Source organism: Hemicordylus capensis, chromosome 1, assembly GCF_027244095.1.
Source record: "Hemicordylus capensis ecotype Gifberg chromosome 1, rHemCap1.1.pri, whole genome shotgun sequence".
Classification (NCBI taxonomy): Eukaryota; Metazoa; Chordata; class Lepidosauria; order Squamata; family Cordylidae; genus Hemicordylus; species Hemicordylus capensis.
The window spans coordinates 281,522,919-281,539,812 of record NC_069657.1 but is presented as its reverse complement, the minus strand read 5'-3'; the positions used below and the strand labels follow the sequence as shown (position 1 = coordinate 281,539,812).

The 16,894-nt window shown below is 41.4% G+C and overlaps 1 protein-coding gene across 3 annotated transcripts in view; it reads left to right on the top strand.

Moving 5' to 3' along the window:
- Window positions 1–15,888, top strand: part of TAF1B (TATA-box binding protein associated factor, RNA polymerase I subunit B) — a 95,531-nt gene extending 79,643 nt beyond the window's left edge. For 2 of the 3 annotated variants that reach the window (XM_053285727.1, XM_053285728.1), the window contains exons 9-15: window positions 631–778; window positions 3,959–4,136; window positions 5,053–5,099; window positions 6,076–6,166; window positions 10,894–10,964; window positions 11,729–11,951; window positions 15,018–15,888. In XM_053285727.1, the coding sequence (XP_053141702.1) occupies window positions 631–778; window positions 3,959–4,136; window positions 5,053–5,099; window positions 6,076–6,166; window positions 10,894–10,964; window positions 11,729–11,951; window positions 15,018–15,219 (960 nt within the window). In that variant the 3' untranslated portion in view covers window positions 15,220–15,888. The remainder of the gene's footprint in view (window positions 1–630; window positions 779–3,958; window positions 4,137–5,052; window positions 5,100–6,075; window positions 6,167–10,893; window positions 10,965–11,728; window positions 11,952–15,017) is intronic. The other variant, XM_053285729.1, reaches the window with a different exon arrangement.
- The last annotated feature ends 1,006 nt before the right edge of the window (window positions 15,889–16,894 follow it).

The window sequence follows — 16,894 nt, the reverse complement described above, 5'->3', positions numbered from 1 at the left end:
TTTGTTGTCATCTCACTCCACATGCTTGCTTTGTTTGTTTGTTACATTTATATCCTGCTCATTAGTGCACTATAATCTGAAGGTCTTTTTATGATTCTCTTAAGTGTACTTTGAAGTAAGTTCCATTGAAAACAGTGGAATTTGTTTTGAGTATGTGTGTTTAGAATCAAAGTGCAAGTGAGGTTGAATTCCACCTTGTTTTTCAGATAACCTTTTTAAAGCAGGTATGAAAGAATTGCCCTAAGTTGTATTGTAAATACAACTGTGTGCCCAAAATACCCCAGTGAAGATGTTTCTTGGAGTAGTCAAAAGGAGAAAATGGCAGTGTTGCAGCTTTACAGAGCTAAAGATGATTGGGCTTTGTTGATAATAGCTCTTTTGAAGTTTTGTGTTTATCCTATAATTGTATTTATGTTTTGCTTAGATGATACTCAAAAGGGCATAATGTCAAAATTTTGGCCCCAAGGATTATTTCTGTTGTTGCTGAGAAACAACTCAAAATGTTGAATAGGGTGAAATATCTTTTTGGTCAAACATATTCATTTAGTTATAATGTTGGAGCAAAAAAATGAAGAGTTTTACATCTTAAAATGCATCTTTTCAAATGTAGTTCCATACATTGTTTTTCAGTCTTGGCCTGCATATGACGATGTCCATAAGAAAGCACATGACCTTGCAACATACATAGAGCTACCTCGTTTTCCAGATATTGAAGAAGGAATCTTCCTTCATCCAAACATTCTCTGCATGAAGTATTTGATGGAAGCTAACTTGCCTGGTAAGAGAATGTTGTGATGAAATGAACCTTGAAGTGACCAACTGAATTTTCACTTATTTGTTTTCAAAACCAAAATTATGGAATATTCAGTCCTCTTCTTCTTAAATAGTCTTTATAGTGCTGATGTTGGTGGCACAGGCCTATTTGCAAGTGATGTCTTAAGACAGGGTATTGAAAGAGTTGTTGGAAGGCCAAATTCCAGAAGATGCCCAAATTTGAACATGTCCTCTGTATGTGTGGATTGCAAATAAAGGAAAATAAGAATAAAAAGAGCAAAATAACAAAACCAAAAACCCTGTCCTAAACCTAATGTAACAAGAAGTTCTGGGACAGATATTTATTCTTATTCATTCATTCATTCATTCATTCAATCAGTTTATATGCCACCCTTCCTAAAGTCGCTCACAGTGATTTACATTAAAATAAAAAACACACAAAATGATTAATTTTTTTTAAAAAAAATTAAACCAGCTTAAACTCATTAAAATTAAAACTAGATATTAAAAGTCAGGCTAAAAAGAAGGGACTTTAAGGCTCTCCTGAAGGCTTCCAAGGAAGATAATGTCCTTGCCTTAGTTGCAGAGTCCAGCTGAACTTGTCCTATACCATATTATGCCTACTTCAATATTTGCCACCAGTGGAAGCACTAGAAAACAATATTTTTGACACAGAAGGGGTAAAATGCATTTGATGGGGTAAGAGCAAGCTATGTCCCATATATTAGATTTCTGAAAGAGAAATGATTTATTGCATGTTAACACTCCCATCTTAAACACATCTGAATAAAACTTCCAACGAGTCAGTCTAAAACCAATAAATCTATACAAAGATGTCACCACATGCCCCCATCTCCTTTAGCTGCTTACTTAAGGCCAGTGGGTAGTTTCTGCAATAGAGGAGCGCAGGCTGTGACAGAAGCCTCCCTGTTTTCTAGAAAAGCTCCTCCCCTCAAAAGTGTGGGAGAGGAGGTGAGTGCCAAAGATGGGAGATGGTGTTACAGATCTCTCTCTCTCTCTCTGTCTTGGAGTATGGAGAAAGGAGGCTGCAGGAGGAAGTGGAATGTCAGTAGCTTGGAAGGGAGCCTATCAGCCACCTTCCAGATCCAAAGTCCTCTTCCATGTACCATATTCACATACACTGAGGGTTGCGTGACCCTCTGGGACATATTTTTGGGTGGATTCATGGACTTTGGAGGGAAGGGGAAGTTGGTGAAAATTGCCTTTCCTATGTAGCATGCACACAGCATTAATCTGGCTGTCAGCCACTGAATCTGCACATTGTGCAGTTAAGGGAGATATCCAAACTCTTATCTTCCACTAGCAGAAGAACTGCCAGTTGTGCAAGGGAGGAATGGTTTTGGCCAATGTCTCCTCCTCTCTCTAGCCCAGTGACATTGGCAGGAGGTGGGGTACTAGAGAGGGAAAGGAATAATCTGCACCCCACCCCACAGGTTATTTGGTGTTTTTCCACTGATGGAAGACAATAATTTGGATACAACACCTAGGATTTCCAATAATTTAACTATTATCTTGAGTGGGCTGCAGGGTGATCCCTCCCTTCTCCTGTTGCTATTAAGTATGATGCAGCATTACACCTCCAGCAACATTAATACTAACGATGGTTAGTGTTTAACCACGATTTGAAGCTGGCTTGCAAACTCTGGTTAAAACAAACTATCATTAGCATTAACTTTGGCCGACACCAAGTTACATCATGATTAAAGCTAACAAGGGAGAGAGGAAACTGGCAGAAGAGGAGGAGGGAGTGCAAGCCCAATTTCAGTCTCCTCCATGACTGAGAGATGGGGAATGTTATGTCCTAACTAACCCTGCATGCTGCAGTATTCCTATATTGACATCTACCATTTTGAAATGATCCAACTGAGGAAGGTGATAAAACTTGCTACTACAGAAATAATTCATAATACCCTTTAAAATGTATAGCAACAAATATTTCCACATATAACAAAGGGGAACACATTGTGAAATTTGAAACTGGAATACTGGATTGCATGCCTTATGGCTCAATAGCTCAGTCAATTGTATTTGACTACCTGTATTTGTCTTTAAAGCCATAAAAATAGTTTATTCATAGTGCACATTGATAATGTACTTCATGCTCAGAATTAAACATGTATGATGAATAAACTGTTTTATAGGCTGTAAAATTGAAATGGGGTCATTTGTTGACTAGGGTATCTCTTTGAATAAAAAATACAGGCAGGTGAACACAATGTATTTCAGAGTATAGATAGTGACAGCCCCATTGGAATCTGATGAGGTAATTGATTCACGACATCTTTGCTAAACTGGAAAAGTGAGAAATCTTGTTCCTTGGTTCTTAATGTGAGGCCTGGACTACTGTTAAATTGATGTAAAAGCAAGAATGAAAATGTCTGTCTTTAAAAGAAATTCTTGTTTTAAAATATAAGCTATATCAATACAATCATCAATACTGCTTTTTCCTGCTGTATATAAAGGATGTGATCTATCCAATGTTAAGCACTGGAAAATCCTATTGATTTAACCATGTGCATAAATATCTCCCAACTGAAATCAGTGGGACTTTCAAGGGCTTAACTTTGGCTAGATTGTGTCCAGAGTAACTAGGATAAACTGAAGTTTGGCCATTAAAACGTTCAGGGTGTCTGATGTATATTTGTACATAAAGGTAACTTTATTATGTTTCAACTATACAGTAAATGTAGTAAGCTGCAGCTATTTTCACATTAATTGTGAAGGGGCTCCCTGTGAAGGGGCTCCCTGGAAACAATAACTGTTTCCCTGGGGCATGAGTTGTCACAATGCTTTGAAGACCAGACTGTTTAATGATCTTTTTGCAGACCTAGACTAATTTATTCTCCAGTATACTTGATCATAATCCTTTATCTTGCCTGACATGCTTTTATACCTAAATATGTTTACTTGCAACAACTAAATTCCATTTATTTTAATGATTTTATCTCCAAACAAGCATGCTTTGGATTGCAACCTTACTGTTGCTTTGAATATTATAAAATCCCTATGCAAAAAGCAGTTCCATGTAGGTGGGTAATCTTTGTGCCGATTGTCATTGTTATCCATATGTGAGTATGCTAATTACTTCTCAGAGCATGCTTTCTGAATAGGACTTCCATTACATTTGAAGCAACCCTGCGTGTATTGTCTTTTCTTAATTTAGATGACATGCACAGTTGGACTTGCAGAGTGGTAGAAAAGATTGGCATTGGTGAAACAGACTTTCTGACACTTCATCCTGGGAATAAATCATCCTGTAGAGTGAAATATGATATTCTTGCCATAGCTGTTGTTGTAGTGGTGCTGAAAATCCTCTTCTTGCTGGACGACCAATATGAATGGTAACTATGCATTGCTTTATAAGCAAAGAAAATATACTTGCACACTATAGCTCAAAGCCATGAAAATGCTACCAAACACAAGTTGGATGAAGTGTGTGTGTGTGTGTGTGTGGTGGGGAGAGACACCTATCATTTGTTTAATAGTATTATACTGCATTTTAATACACTGGCTTAGAATACCTTGTGCCTCATTTTCTTCTTTGGTAGACACAAAAACATTATTCATTACAGCTCTCACTGGGTCTCATTTTCCCCCCAACATGGGACTAATTCATAAATTATTTATCCTATGCAGAGGCTTCAAGAAACCACTTTTGTGAGGCTGGGTGTAGCACTTGTATTGCTATAGCCTGAGCCTGTGAGTTTCCATTTCAGTGTTAGACCACCCCGATGATGGTCTGTGCACGATGCAAATTGGTTGGTTCCTGGAGCTTTCCCTGACAGCAGGCTTTACTGCGAGTAAAAACAGATGCAAAAAAACCCAATGCAAAAAGTGGGGGGGGGTTTACCCTGCATATAAATCGGGCTACACTCTTAACGCACAATTTTAAAAAACCCTGAATTGTATGTGAAGTGCTCCTTGATAGCGCACAGAGATTTACTTTGGGGTCACTTTAGCTGATATGTGAACACACCCTCCATTCCAGAAGAGATGCAAACTAAAAGCTGGATGTGAAAAACTTCCTACTGCATGCTCAGTGCAAATGTTACCACACACTGTCCTCATGGAAATGGTTTTTGGTAGCCTCCATGAGAGGAAAGTAATGTTTGATTCTGCCCTTGAAACTTTTGAGATTAGAAATAAGGCCTCTGAACGTATTGCTTGGAGTAGTTCAGATTTTAAATAGATTTTAGCTGTTTGATTGATAGGGACCATGACTTAAATAAATAGTGAATCTGATTAATATATTTTCAGGCTACTATCGAACTACATTGAAGAGAGAAACAAAAATAATAAAGAAGGTACCAAACGTTTAAGTTGAAGCCTAGTATAAGTTTTGTAGTAATGACTGTTTTAAGAAGTTAGAATATGACTACAACTATACATAATATCTCATAGAATATCTGTGAGTCACAGAATATGACACAGAAAATCTGTGAGTCAGAATATCTGTGAGATTGTTATGAAGACTTCTTTGGGAGAGTATAGGAAATTTAAAAAACCCTGTCAAGTTATACAAATGTATGAAAGGTCAATATCTGTTCATGAAATTGAGTATTTGGATATGACATTCAATCTGTGTCAGAATGATTGTGGTCTCAATGTTAGAGTCAGAACCAACTGATAAACAGTATTCAGGAATGAAAGAGATATAGGTGGGCCATTGCAAACAGAATGCAGCCTTTCTCTTAATCATAAGACCAAAGATCTGGGATGGGCTACAGGATCATGTATCTCTCCCCCCAGCCACACATCTTTCTCTTCTCTTGGCACAGTTTCACCCATCTTTCCCTCCTGGCTTTAACCAGGATTAATGCTAACCAAGTTTCCTGTTAACTTATTAATACCTCTAATCCCTTCCAGGTCTTGGTCAGGAATAGCCCTTCTCCTTCAAGGGATATTCCAGGTTGGGAAAGAGCATCTCTGCACAGGATAATAAAGCAGATGAAGTGGTTATGGTGTAGGGCACAATGCAGATCATGTAGGCTGAATCTCTGTTTAGACAACTTCCACTGTGAATTGGGTTCATGGGTTTCTGCCAGTGCAAATGTGCCCTTGAATACGAGATAAAATGGGATATCAGTGTAATGTCCTGTAGTGGCTAGAGTATTGGGTGTTTGGGCTCAGTTATGAAGCTCACTGGAAGGTCTTGGGCTAGTCACTATCTTCCATCCTAATCTAACTTGCATGGTTATTGTGAGGCTAAAATGTTTCTTATGGTTTTGTGAAGCAAGGGTGGGGGACATATTAACCAATAAAAAAATACTTTTACTATAGGTTGTCCAGTTTTTGATATTGGAAAATGGTACGTGGTTGTAAGGAACGCTATGGATGTGGAGCAAAAGAAACTAAATGAAGAAAGAGTCAGGTATGGTATTCAGAGATGGTTATGCTATGTGTTTGGCTTGGAGAAATGAAGCAAAATGATAAACATCTCATAGAACTGAATTAATAATATTTGAGAATCTAATTTAAAACTTACCAAAATTCTTGTGTTTGAATGTTTGTTTCTTGACGTGTAAATCTTTCTTTTAGATACATGTTGCTATCTTCTTCTTGTAATACTGTTGCTGCTGTTTTTTAAAACAAAACCCACCACCATTATACATGACTGAGATAATACGGGAGAAGTATTTATTTCCTTGGGCTTTGAGATTTCTTCCCTGTCATAATGGCCCATCAAGACTGTGTGTCCTATTTGTCTCATGAGGAAATACCATTGGATTCAAGATCATGTCATCCCTGGGTTTAGACAATATCAATTCTAATAATCTATTTGTCTTTAAAAAACACACTCTCCAGTTCAAAGATTATTGTTCTAACAAAGAATGTACAAATGTTTGTTTGTTTGTTTAAATTGCGAACAGTATTTCTGAATACGTACAACTTATGTGCTCCTGCACATGTTCCACAGTTCATTACATCTGGATTGTGATCTGTTGCAGCCATAAGAATGAGTTCTGCACCTGCACGTGACCATTCGGGCAGAATTTACTAGCTCCTCGAAGCTCTTAACCCCATCCCCTGCACGTGGTGCACTTGTTTAGTTTGGGCGGGCTAGCGTTTTCTTCTTGGTTCCTTTCTGACCACCATTGTGTCAGTACTTCGGACTGTTAGCTCCTCGTACTAATTTTTTCTGTGAATTTGAGAGAGAGAGAGAAACAGACAGTTAAGATTACTTGAACTCGGACTGGACCTGACAATTCTTATTCTTCACAATTCTAACTTGTCTATATATTCAACAGACTTCTTGGTTAATGACTTCGGACTGTTTTATTGATCTACCACTGAAATTCCCAATAACTTTGAGTATTGCTTTTACTTGTTTCCATTTATTATGGAAAAGAAGAAAACTTTCAAGGGTTGTGTCCTCTGTAACTCTAAACTTCCTTCAGTGGATGACCACGAGCTCTGTTTATTATGTCTCAGTGAAGGACAGATTTTCCTCATCAAACAAGAAAAAAACAGAGCCTTTCGCTTGCGAACTGCCTTATATGATGAGGCACTGTGCTCTGAGACGCCGATGCCAGGGTCCCTGGCAGATGCTTCCGTACCCTTGACATCGAGTACCGTATTGAGGTCAACATCAAGATCGATGTTGGTCTACATCAGGATCTGCCGCAAGGCAGTTTAAAATTTCAACAGAACTTGCCTTGACTTCCATGACTGCAACTTTTAAGACTCCAAAGCCGCCTTCTGTGGCAGACAGTACCTCCGCTTCACAGTGGGTCACCAAGTTTTCCAATACAAGGTCCTTCTGTTTGGTCTAGCAATGGCACCCCATGTATTCACCAAATGCATGGCCATGATTGTGGCACATCTCCAGTCGCAAGGGGCAGTCCTCTTTCCATTTCTCGATGACTGGTTTCTGACGGGAAGCATAGAACCTCAGTTAGCTTTGCATGTTATGACAGTGTTACTCCTTCTGAAAGATCTAGGCATCCAGGTCAAGTGGGTGAAATCCAAACTCCAGCCAGTAAAGCGCATTGCCTGTATTGGGGCCATACTCGATGTGGACGCACAGCATGCATTTCTCCCCATGGAACGTATCTTACATATCAGAGACCTGATACCGACTTTTCTGGAGCACCCCAAACAGAAGGTGCATGAAATACAGAGGTTGCTGAGCCTGATGGCCTCATGAAATTCCACTATTGACTTGGCCAGACTGCGTCTGCAATGGCTACAGCTTTGGTTTCTGTCAGTTTTCAGACCCAACATGGACAATGCCCAAATGTGGTTGATAATTCCAGACCCAATCCTGATGTCTCTCCATTGGTGGACAAAGGAGACCAATCTTCTCAAGGGGGTACCCTTCCAAGTACCCCAATCATCCGCCTGGGTCACGACGGATGCCTCCATGCAGGGCTGGGGGGGGGCACATTGTGGAAACCTTTGTGCTCAGGGACTGTGGTCCCCAAGTAAATGTCAAATGCACATCAACTTCCTGGAGCTGCTGGCAATATTGCAGGCCCTCAAGTCTTTTCAACTGTCACTAGCCAGCAAGGTTGTGCAAATCAGCATGGACAACACTACGGCAATCACCTATTTAAACCAGCAAGGAGGGACCGTTTCCCGCTTCCTGTGCATGCTGAGCCTGCAGATTTGGAACTAGGCCATTGCTCAACAAATGATCCAGATCGTCATCCACATCAAAGGTGTGGAAAACACTCTGGCGGATCACCTCAGCAGGTTGCAACTCCTCCTGCGTCAACATGAGTGGGAGATCAATTTGGCGTATCTTCATCCAGTTCTTTGGGCTTGGGGCACTCCATAGATTGACTTGTTCACAGCAGCATTGAACAAAAAGTGCCCCCCAGTATTGCTCGAAGGCCAGCATCAGCCGCAACTCTAGAGGGGATGCCTTCCAGTTTCATTGGGGTCAGAAATTTTTGTACATCTTTCCTCCTTACTCTCTGCTGAACAGAGTCTTGGCCAAAACCTTGCAAGAAGGTGCAAAGTGTATATTGATTGCTCTGTAGTGGCCCCGTGGTGCCTGAGTTTCAACAGGCACTCAGACTGTTGAGGGGTCGCCACAGATGCCTGCCTCAACGTGAATATCTTCTGACTCAAGAGGATGGCATGCTTCATCACCCTGAGCTCAAGACTCTCATTCTAACTGCCTGGAGGATAGGCTCTTAAATGATATCCTCCTTAATGAACGCATAGTATACACACAGGTCAATTATAATAGCAAGTGGAAGAGATTTTGACTGCCTGCACAGAATCCACGGGTTCCAACCATACTCCGCCACTTCTCACCAGGTGTTTCTGTACCTTACGGCCTTGAAACAACAAAAGTTGGCCAATGTCTCCATCAAGGTTCATCTGGCCGCTATCTCCGCTCAGCATCCCAGGTGGGATGGGAAGATGGTCTTCTCGCATCCAGACTCAAAAAGATTCTTGTCTCACCAACCTCTACCCACCTATTAGAAGACCCACTGAACAGTGGAGCCTGTCCTTTTGTTTTGTCTGCTCAAATGGAGCCTCCCATTGAGCCCATGGCAATGGCTCTTCCTAAACTTGTAGCGCTAAAGACGGCCTTTCTCCTGACCATAACATCAGCTTGGAGGGTCAGTGAGCTAAATACTCTCCGTGTTGACATCCCTTACACCAAATTTCACGAGGACAAGGTAGTACTTGGTCTCAACCCTGATTTCATACCTGAAATAGTTAATGACTTCCATGTCAACAGTGACATTGTTTTACCTGCCTTCTTTTGCAATCCAACGACAGCCCTAGAGCATTCCTTGCACTCTCTAAATGTGAGACAGGCTCTCCTTTTCTACTTGAAAGATGAAGCTCCTCATTTTAGTTTACAAGGGCAAGGTAAAAGGTTGCCAGATTTCCAGACAAAGACTCTCCCATTGGATTGTGGAACTCATCTTTCTGGCCTACAAACATCAAAAAGTGGAACCCCTAAGACTATATGGGGCCCACTTGACCAGGGCTTACACTACTTCTGTGGCCCATATGGCCAGCATCAAGCTCAAGGACATCTGCACTGTAGCTACCTGGTCCTCAGAGCATACTTTAGTCGAGTATTACAGCTTGGACATCCACAATGCAGCCCAGGCCAATTTCAGGAGGGGTGTGCTCAAAAAAGTATTGCCATAGCATACTTCACCCGCCTCCAGACTGACAACTTGTTAGTCACCCATTCTTATGGCTGCAACGGATCACGATCCAGATAAACAGGGTACTTACCTGTATCCCTTGATCTGGTAGTGATCCATTGCAGTCATAAGACCTTCCCACCAGCCCTGCTGCAGTATGCGAAGTGACAACTCGTATGTTTATAGAACATGCACTGCTACCTACCTTGTTGAACTGTGTAGTGGTTCCATGAGATGATTGCATCCAAATGTCAGTCCTTCAGGAACTGAGGAGAAAATGCTAGCCCACCCAAACTAAACAAGTGCACCACGTGCAGGGGGCTGGGCTAAGGACTTCGAGGAGCTAGTAAATTCTGCCCAAATTCTGCCCGAAAAGTATACAGTGTAGTGTGCTTGATTGGCCAGCAAACTCGCCTGACCTGACCCCATAGAGAATCTATGGGGCATTGCCAAGAGAAGGATGAGAGACATGAGACCAAACAATGCAGAAGAGCTGAAGGCCGCTAATGAAGCATCCTGGTCTTCCATAACACCACATCAGTGCCACAGGCTGATAGCATCCATGCCACGCCGCATTGAGGCAGTAATTGCTGCAAAAGGGGCCCAAACCAAGTACTGAATACATATGCATGCTTATACTTTTCAGAGGTCCGATATTGTTCTATTCTACAATCCTTGTCTTTTTGGTTCCATGTAATATTCTGATTTTCTGGGATTGTGGATTTGGGGTTTTCATGAGCTGTACGCCATGATCATCACAATTATAACAAATTAAGGCTTGACTTATCTCGCTTTGCATGTAATGTGTCTGTCTCATATATCAGTTTCACCTTTTAATTTGCATTACTGAAATTAATGGACTTTTGCACGATATTCTAATTTTCCGAGTTTCACCTGTAGTTTTCTAGTGTTCTGCTCAGAGGTGATATTTACTTGTAGTGTATACCTCTCACTCCCATATTTCAATTTTAATCTGTAGGCATTTATGGAGATGTGAGAAGCCACTGTTGTATTCAGCCATGCGCAAGTCTGTCATTCTCAAGAAAAGACGTAAGTGTAAATATTTTTGTTCTCCTGTTCCTACAAAACTGACAATGAAAAGTTCCATCCCACAATTTGAAGCAAAAATCATATATTCATCAACACAGTATGTGTTTTATTTTATTTTAAGAAACAGATTACAGAAACATTTGAGGTGTAATCAGCTGCATGAGAGGAGATGGGGGAGGCAAGAATAATCTCCTCTATGACTGAAAAATAGGGGCAAAATTGTCCTGCCCCAATGGTTAACCACTTGCCCAAATACTTAGCCTGGTGGTAAGAATGTCATGTGTTTTCCTGGAGGGATCACACTTCAGGAAATCACTTTGGATTATCCAAAATTATCCCTGACTCTTCTTCCTATAGTGTAGTGGCAGCTTGGGCAAGCTCATGTCATACTCCTGTAATGTTCCCACAGAAAAAGCAGGAGTTAGTTTAATAGTCTTTTAAAAACAAACCCATACTAACATTTCTTCCTCACCTCTCCTACAGTATGCAGGTCATATCCCCCCTGCCCCCGGTACATATTGAGACCTCATATTCCTCAGGATATCTGTGTTTTTTGTTAGCATTACCACCACTTCTAGAGCTTTTGTAAATGGCTTTTTAAATAGCATTTGGGTGTGCTTTATGAAGCATTATACTATATATACTATCTATCTATCTATATATCTATATATCTATATATACATATATATATTTCAAATATACAAAATCTGAAAATGAAGTAAAAACATCTCAATGCTTATTTTTTGGTGTTTCACATTGTACAGAAATGGTTGTAGATCTTCAAAGACAATTTCGCACATTGTCTGGCTTAATGGAACCTACTGAGAAGCAGAAGCCTTCAGGTTTCCAATTGCACTGGACTGAGGAAAACACAGCAGGGAATTGCTTTCATGGCCACAGTATGGGTGGAATTTTACAAGAAAACGGCAATGTCATTACAACTCTGAACAGAAATTATTGGTTGTGTACGATGAAACTATGCAAAAAGTACGTATTTGACATCCTTGTTGAAGCTATCAGATATGGGTTGAACTGAAAAATAGAAGCACAGTCTATATGGGAATAGAAGTATATTAATCACAACATTGTTTAATTGTGTCGTAATGGATTTACTAATGAGTAGTGTACCTGTTAGCCTGTTAACAAGTTGTGTGAGATGGAAGGAAAGCAGAGAGATGAAAGGGGTCTGTTAGTATATAAAGTAGTCAGGAGAATTCATTCAGTAGAGGAGAAGGGCTGGGGCTGGGGGAAGAAAGCACACATTCTTAGGGCCTGCTCCCAATCTCTTTGCTCTGTTGTAGAGGCTGAAAAGCTTGTTTTAACTGTATGAAGGAAGGCAGTAGGCTTGTTCACATGACCCATTTTGAGGTGGATAGGAGCCCAGATGAGATGTTACCTTGTATGCAACACAGACATCATGTCAGCTTGGCTCAGCAAACACATGAGCACAGTTGCCAAGGGCTCTGTTGCTGAATTCAGCAGCTGCAAGCCCCATTCCTCCATAGAAAGTCCTCTAAGGGAGCATTTGCCTGTTGTCAGCAGACTGGAAAAGCTTCATGAAATCAGCAGCTGCCCTCCAATTGGTCATGAAGGAGCAGAAGGTGGATGCAGCCTTGCCCAAACTACTTCAGCCTCAGGATCATAGAGTGCTTTGCGAGTATGGACAACTCTCTATGGCTTCCATGCCGTGTGTGTGTGTGTGTGTGTTGGGTAGAAGAGGCATGATCTCATGATAGGAGAATTGGAGTAGGAAGGCTCTCTCCTCTCCTCTATCCTCTTAAAAAGCTTGGTAGTTGTAGTCCTGCTGAGAGCAAGCTGAGCTAGAGGGAAATGTGTGAGTTCTAGTGATTGTGCAAATATGGATAGCCTATCTCCTACCCTGATCTTAATGGTTGTGTGAACCAGCCTAGCGAAGATCTAGGCTTCCTGTGCTCTTTTGGAATCCACAAAAGGAGGGTGTGTGGTGTTGCTGGAGCCAGAGGCTACAGACTGCTTCTTTGTGCCACTAGTGCTTCTGCCAAGTAAGCTTTTAGCTGCTACTGATGCCTGACTTCACTTCACTTACTATGTATTAGAATGTGCATTAGTATGGACCCCTTTCCTTTTCAGATGTGTTCTGAGTCTTGTGTTTTGCACAGGCCATTATAGCCACCATAAATAAAGGCACATATTTTTAATTGCCACTTGTTCATCAATATCAGCAATAGATTGTACCAACTTTTAAATTTTGGAAATAGAGCCAAGACTCCAAAGAGAGAAAGACTGTCCTTTAGAAACAGTTATACCTCACGTGGAACTTTTCAAAAATGTGCCCTAATTTAACTTAATTATTTCCCACTTATAAATAAGAATCAAGACACACATGCAGACATCTTGAGAGATAAAGAGAGCTATGTAACTGTCTTGCATGCAAATCTTAGGCTTGACAGTCACGTGTTTTGAAAGCCCAGCGGCTAAACCATTGGAATGGAGTCTAATTCAGACAAAGAAACAGTGGCACAGTGGTTTAGAGACTCAGTCTTCTACTTCAGTCTGCCAGGGTGTGTGTATGTGTTTTGTTCTTTGTTTTACCATGTGATTGCAAACTGTGAGAGATTGTCTCTAGCAGCAGAGTGATACTGGTCACAGCATGTGATGCATGGATAGCAGCCACTGACAGATGCCTGCAGGCAGACCTGGCCACCCATGTGATAGTGGCAAGGTCTGTTGCTTCTGGGACCAGTGGCATAGGATGCTGCTTCTCCTAGTGGAGGGGAAGGGGACATGGGGGATGTGGGTGAGTGTGCTTGTGCTATTTGCCACCAGAGAGACTGGGGTCTGGATGTGTTGGACAGGTGACTCCTGCCTCCACCTCTTTCCCAAGTGCGTCTGTAGGGTTGCCCCCTATGTTTTGTGTTCTGTTGTTGACTAGGGAAAACAAAGGCCAAAGCCTCCTTCCAAACACTGAATGCACTGAGTTCTGGCACTGCAAATAGCTCTAGTCAAGGGGGTGGCATTAATCTTGCTGGAGGGAGATGGCAAACTGATAGGTGGGCACCAATTTTATGTGCAGTCATACTCCTTCTTCCTGTGAACCCAGCTGGAGAGTAATGGGTTCCTCCAAAATGTTGCCCTACCCTTGCCTCTTGCCAGCTGCCTATGTCACAGTGGCCGGCTGTGGGGAACAGCCCCTTCCTGTCCTTCCCTCTTGCGCTGCACCCCTCTTCATCTGGCCCACTGGTAGTGTCCCAGAACGATGACATAATCCAAGCCCAGGGTTCAGGCAGGACTGGCTGATTGTGCATTCCAGCTGTGTGTCCAGTTCTGGACAGCACTTTTCAGCCTGGCGGGCTCCTTCTTCTCTCTACTGGGTGATTGGCAGGTCATTTGTACCACTACTTGGCTGAGTAGCCAGTGGCAGGGAAGGGTTTACTGTCTGAGCCACTTCCTTCAGTGGCTTCCCTGACTTTCTAGGAGCATTTCTAAAGCACTCTGGCATTTCCCAAGGGCAGCCAAGAGCACTTGGGGTTTCTGCAGCTATCCGGTCTGTCTCAGGAGCCAGTGGGAGTGGGGCTGGTGATACACTGAAGCCTTAACCCGTGTGAGGGCTGGGCAAAGACTGCTGAAGCGACATCCAGACCCTTGGAGGCAAAGGCAGGATGGGGTGGGGCCTGTGGCTGGCATGGAGAGGTGCTGCCAAGCCGCAATCCATGATTGTGTGGCTGGCCAGATTTAGGGTGCCAGCAGAGATTCTGCCCGTGAGCTCCACCTTGCTCCCAAATTTTGGTGGCCTCCCTTCCAGCTGACACCCAAATGGTCATGAGAAGCAGCCCTACCTTTAAATCTGAGATAATATGGCTTAATACTGTTCTGAGGGCAAATGTTTTAAAAGATTATAAATCACTTGTGGTTTTTGTAACCACAAGTGCTATATAAATGTTGAGCTGTAGTCGTCGAAGAGGTAATGCGAAAAGAGTTTGCATTAGTGTTGATCATATGGGCCTTTCTTTCTGGCTGTTTTAATTGATAGATTTATGATGTTTGCTTAGTTTTTCTTTTTCTTTCTTTTTATAGTAAGTGTGGTCATCTGACGCACTATAAGGAGTCGGACTTTCCTCATACCTACCAGTTTGTGTTAAATCTGTTCTCCTTCCTCCTAAGAGTACAGCCCTCTGTGATCCATGAAGAAGTGTGTGCAATAGAAAACAAACTCTTTTCTTCCAAAATTGAAAAGAAATCCAGAAAATTCAAAACTCCAAAACGGAGAAAGCCTTAAAGGCCGGATTTTTTTTAGCCTTTCAGAACAAAGGGTGAAGATCTACAGGCTTTCTACAGAAGATCTACTGAAATAGCTTATGCAGCCAATTCACACTCGAATGCCACTGAACTGAGCAGATTAAGATAGATGCATTCTCTCTGCTGTTAGTTTATTCTTACAGTTCCTACGCATAGGGAATTGCACAGAGGGTGACGATGTGATCCCACTAATTACCAAAGTTTATTTTCCTCCATGGTATTGTAAAATTTTCATATCTTCGTTTTATATTCTGAATGGTTTTGTTTTCATTAGATGGATAGTCTGGTTTAAATGGCTACAAAAAATAAAACCTAAAGAGTTGTATCCAAAGTAATGCAAACATCAGGATTTTCTTGCCCCTCCTCCCTACTACAACTCCTCCCACCCGAAAATCCGTTCTTGAAAGTTGAGGAGCTCTCCAGGGAGGTGCATGGGGATGTACGGGGGGGCTGCAGCAAGCAGGGGACATTGAGGAGCACCTTGCACAATAAGGTTAAAGCTAAATACAGTTATTAAAATTTATTAAAATTAAGTTATTTTATTTCACAAGTGTACCTGCCTGCTTGCACAAGACACCTTTTGGATTTCACCTAATAATATATTTAAATAGCTTTTGAAATAAAAATTTTTTTTTCAGATAAAATTGTCGAGTTGATGTTGAATTGCTTTTCTTTCTGACTGCTTAGTGGTAACTTAATGATTTGTAAGTGGCAGAAGATGTGCCATGAGGCAGAGAGTAATCTACTTCATATGGCAAGTTGTCAACTATTCAACATGATTTATTTATGGGGGGCGGGGTTTACCTTCGATGCCAAAATGTCTTAGATTGGTCCTGTATGTATTGAATGCTTAGCATTCGGTAATGCCATGGTAGTGAGGAATGATGACAAGACTTTAAGCTTGTTTTCACAATCCAATGTACGAATACAACAAATATTTAGATACCACTTTTCAACAAAAGTTCCCAAAGCAGTTTACATAGATAAAAATAAACAAATAAAATGGCTCTCTGTCCCCAAAGGACAGACTCATAATCTAAAAATTTCCTTTATTGAACTGGGAAATTCAACACAAATCCAGCACATGTAAAATGAAAGAGCAGGGATCTGGGATTTGGAAGCCTTGTGGATTCCCAAAAATGGATCATGAGGGGGTGGGGGGGAAGCTGATCAAAGGAGCAGAAAGAGATTGTGTGCCAGCAGAAATCCCAGTTTTTCAGCACAGGCAGCATTCAGTTACAATGCATGTTTTTCATTTTTTAATAGCTTTTTTTGAAATAGGGCAGTCTTAAGGCAGGCTAAGTGTGACCGTACTCTTAAAAGTCTGGGTTTTCCCCTCCCTCTGCATCAGCAATGCTTCATGCTGCTCAGCAAATGAGGTTCAGTCTCCATATTCAGGCTTCACTCAATTGTTAAAATATATTTTGATCAGATTTTGGCTTTAGTAGATCGTGAAAATAGTTATTACATTTATTTTACTTCATTTCACTTAAATGAGGGTTTTTCCCAGTCATCTTAGCTCACTCAACCCAGTTCATTGCCCGCACTATAATGTGGTAAGATGTACTGTTGATGATTATGTTCCTACTTCCAAGGTGGGAAGGCTAATCTGATCAGGAAGCTGAACCATTAAAAAATTAAGTTTGGTTCAGGTT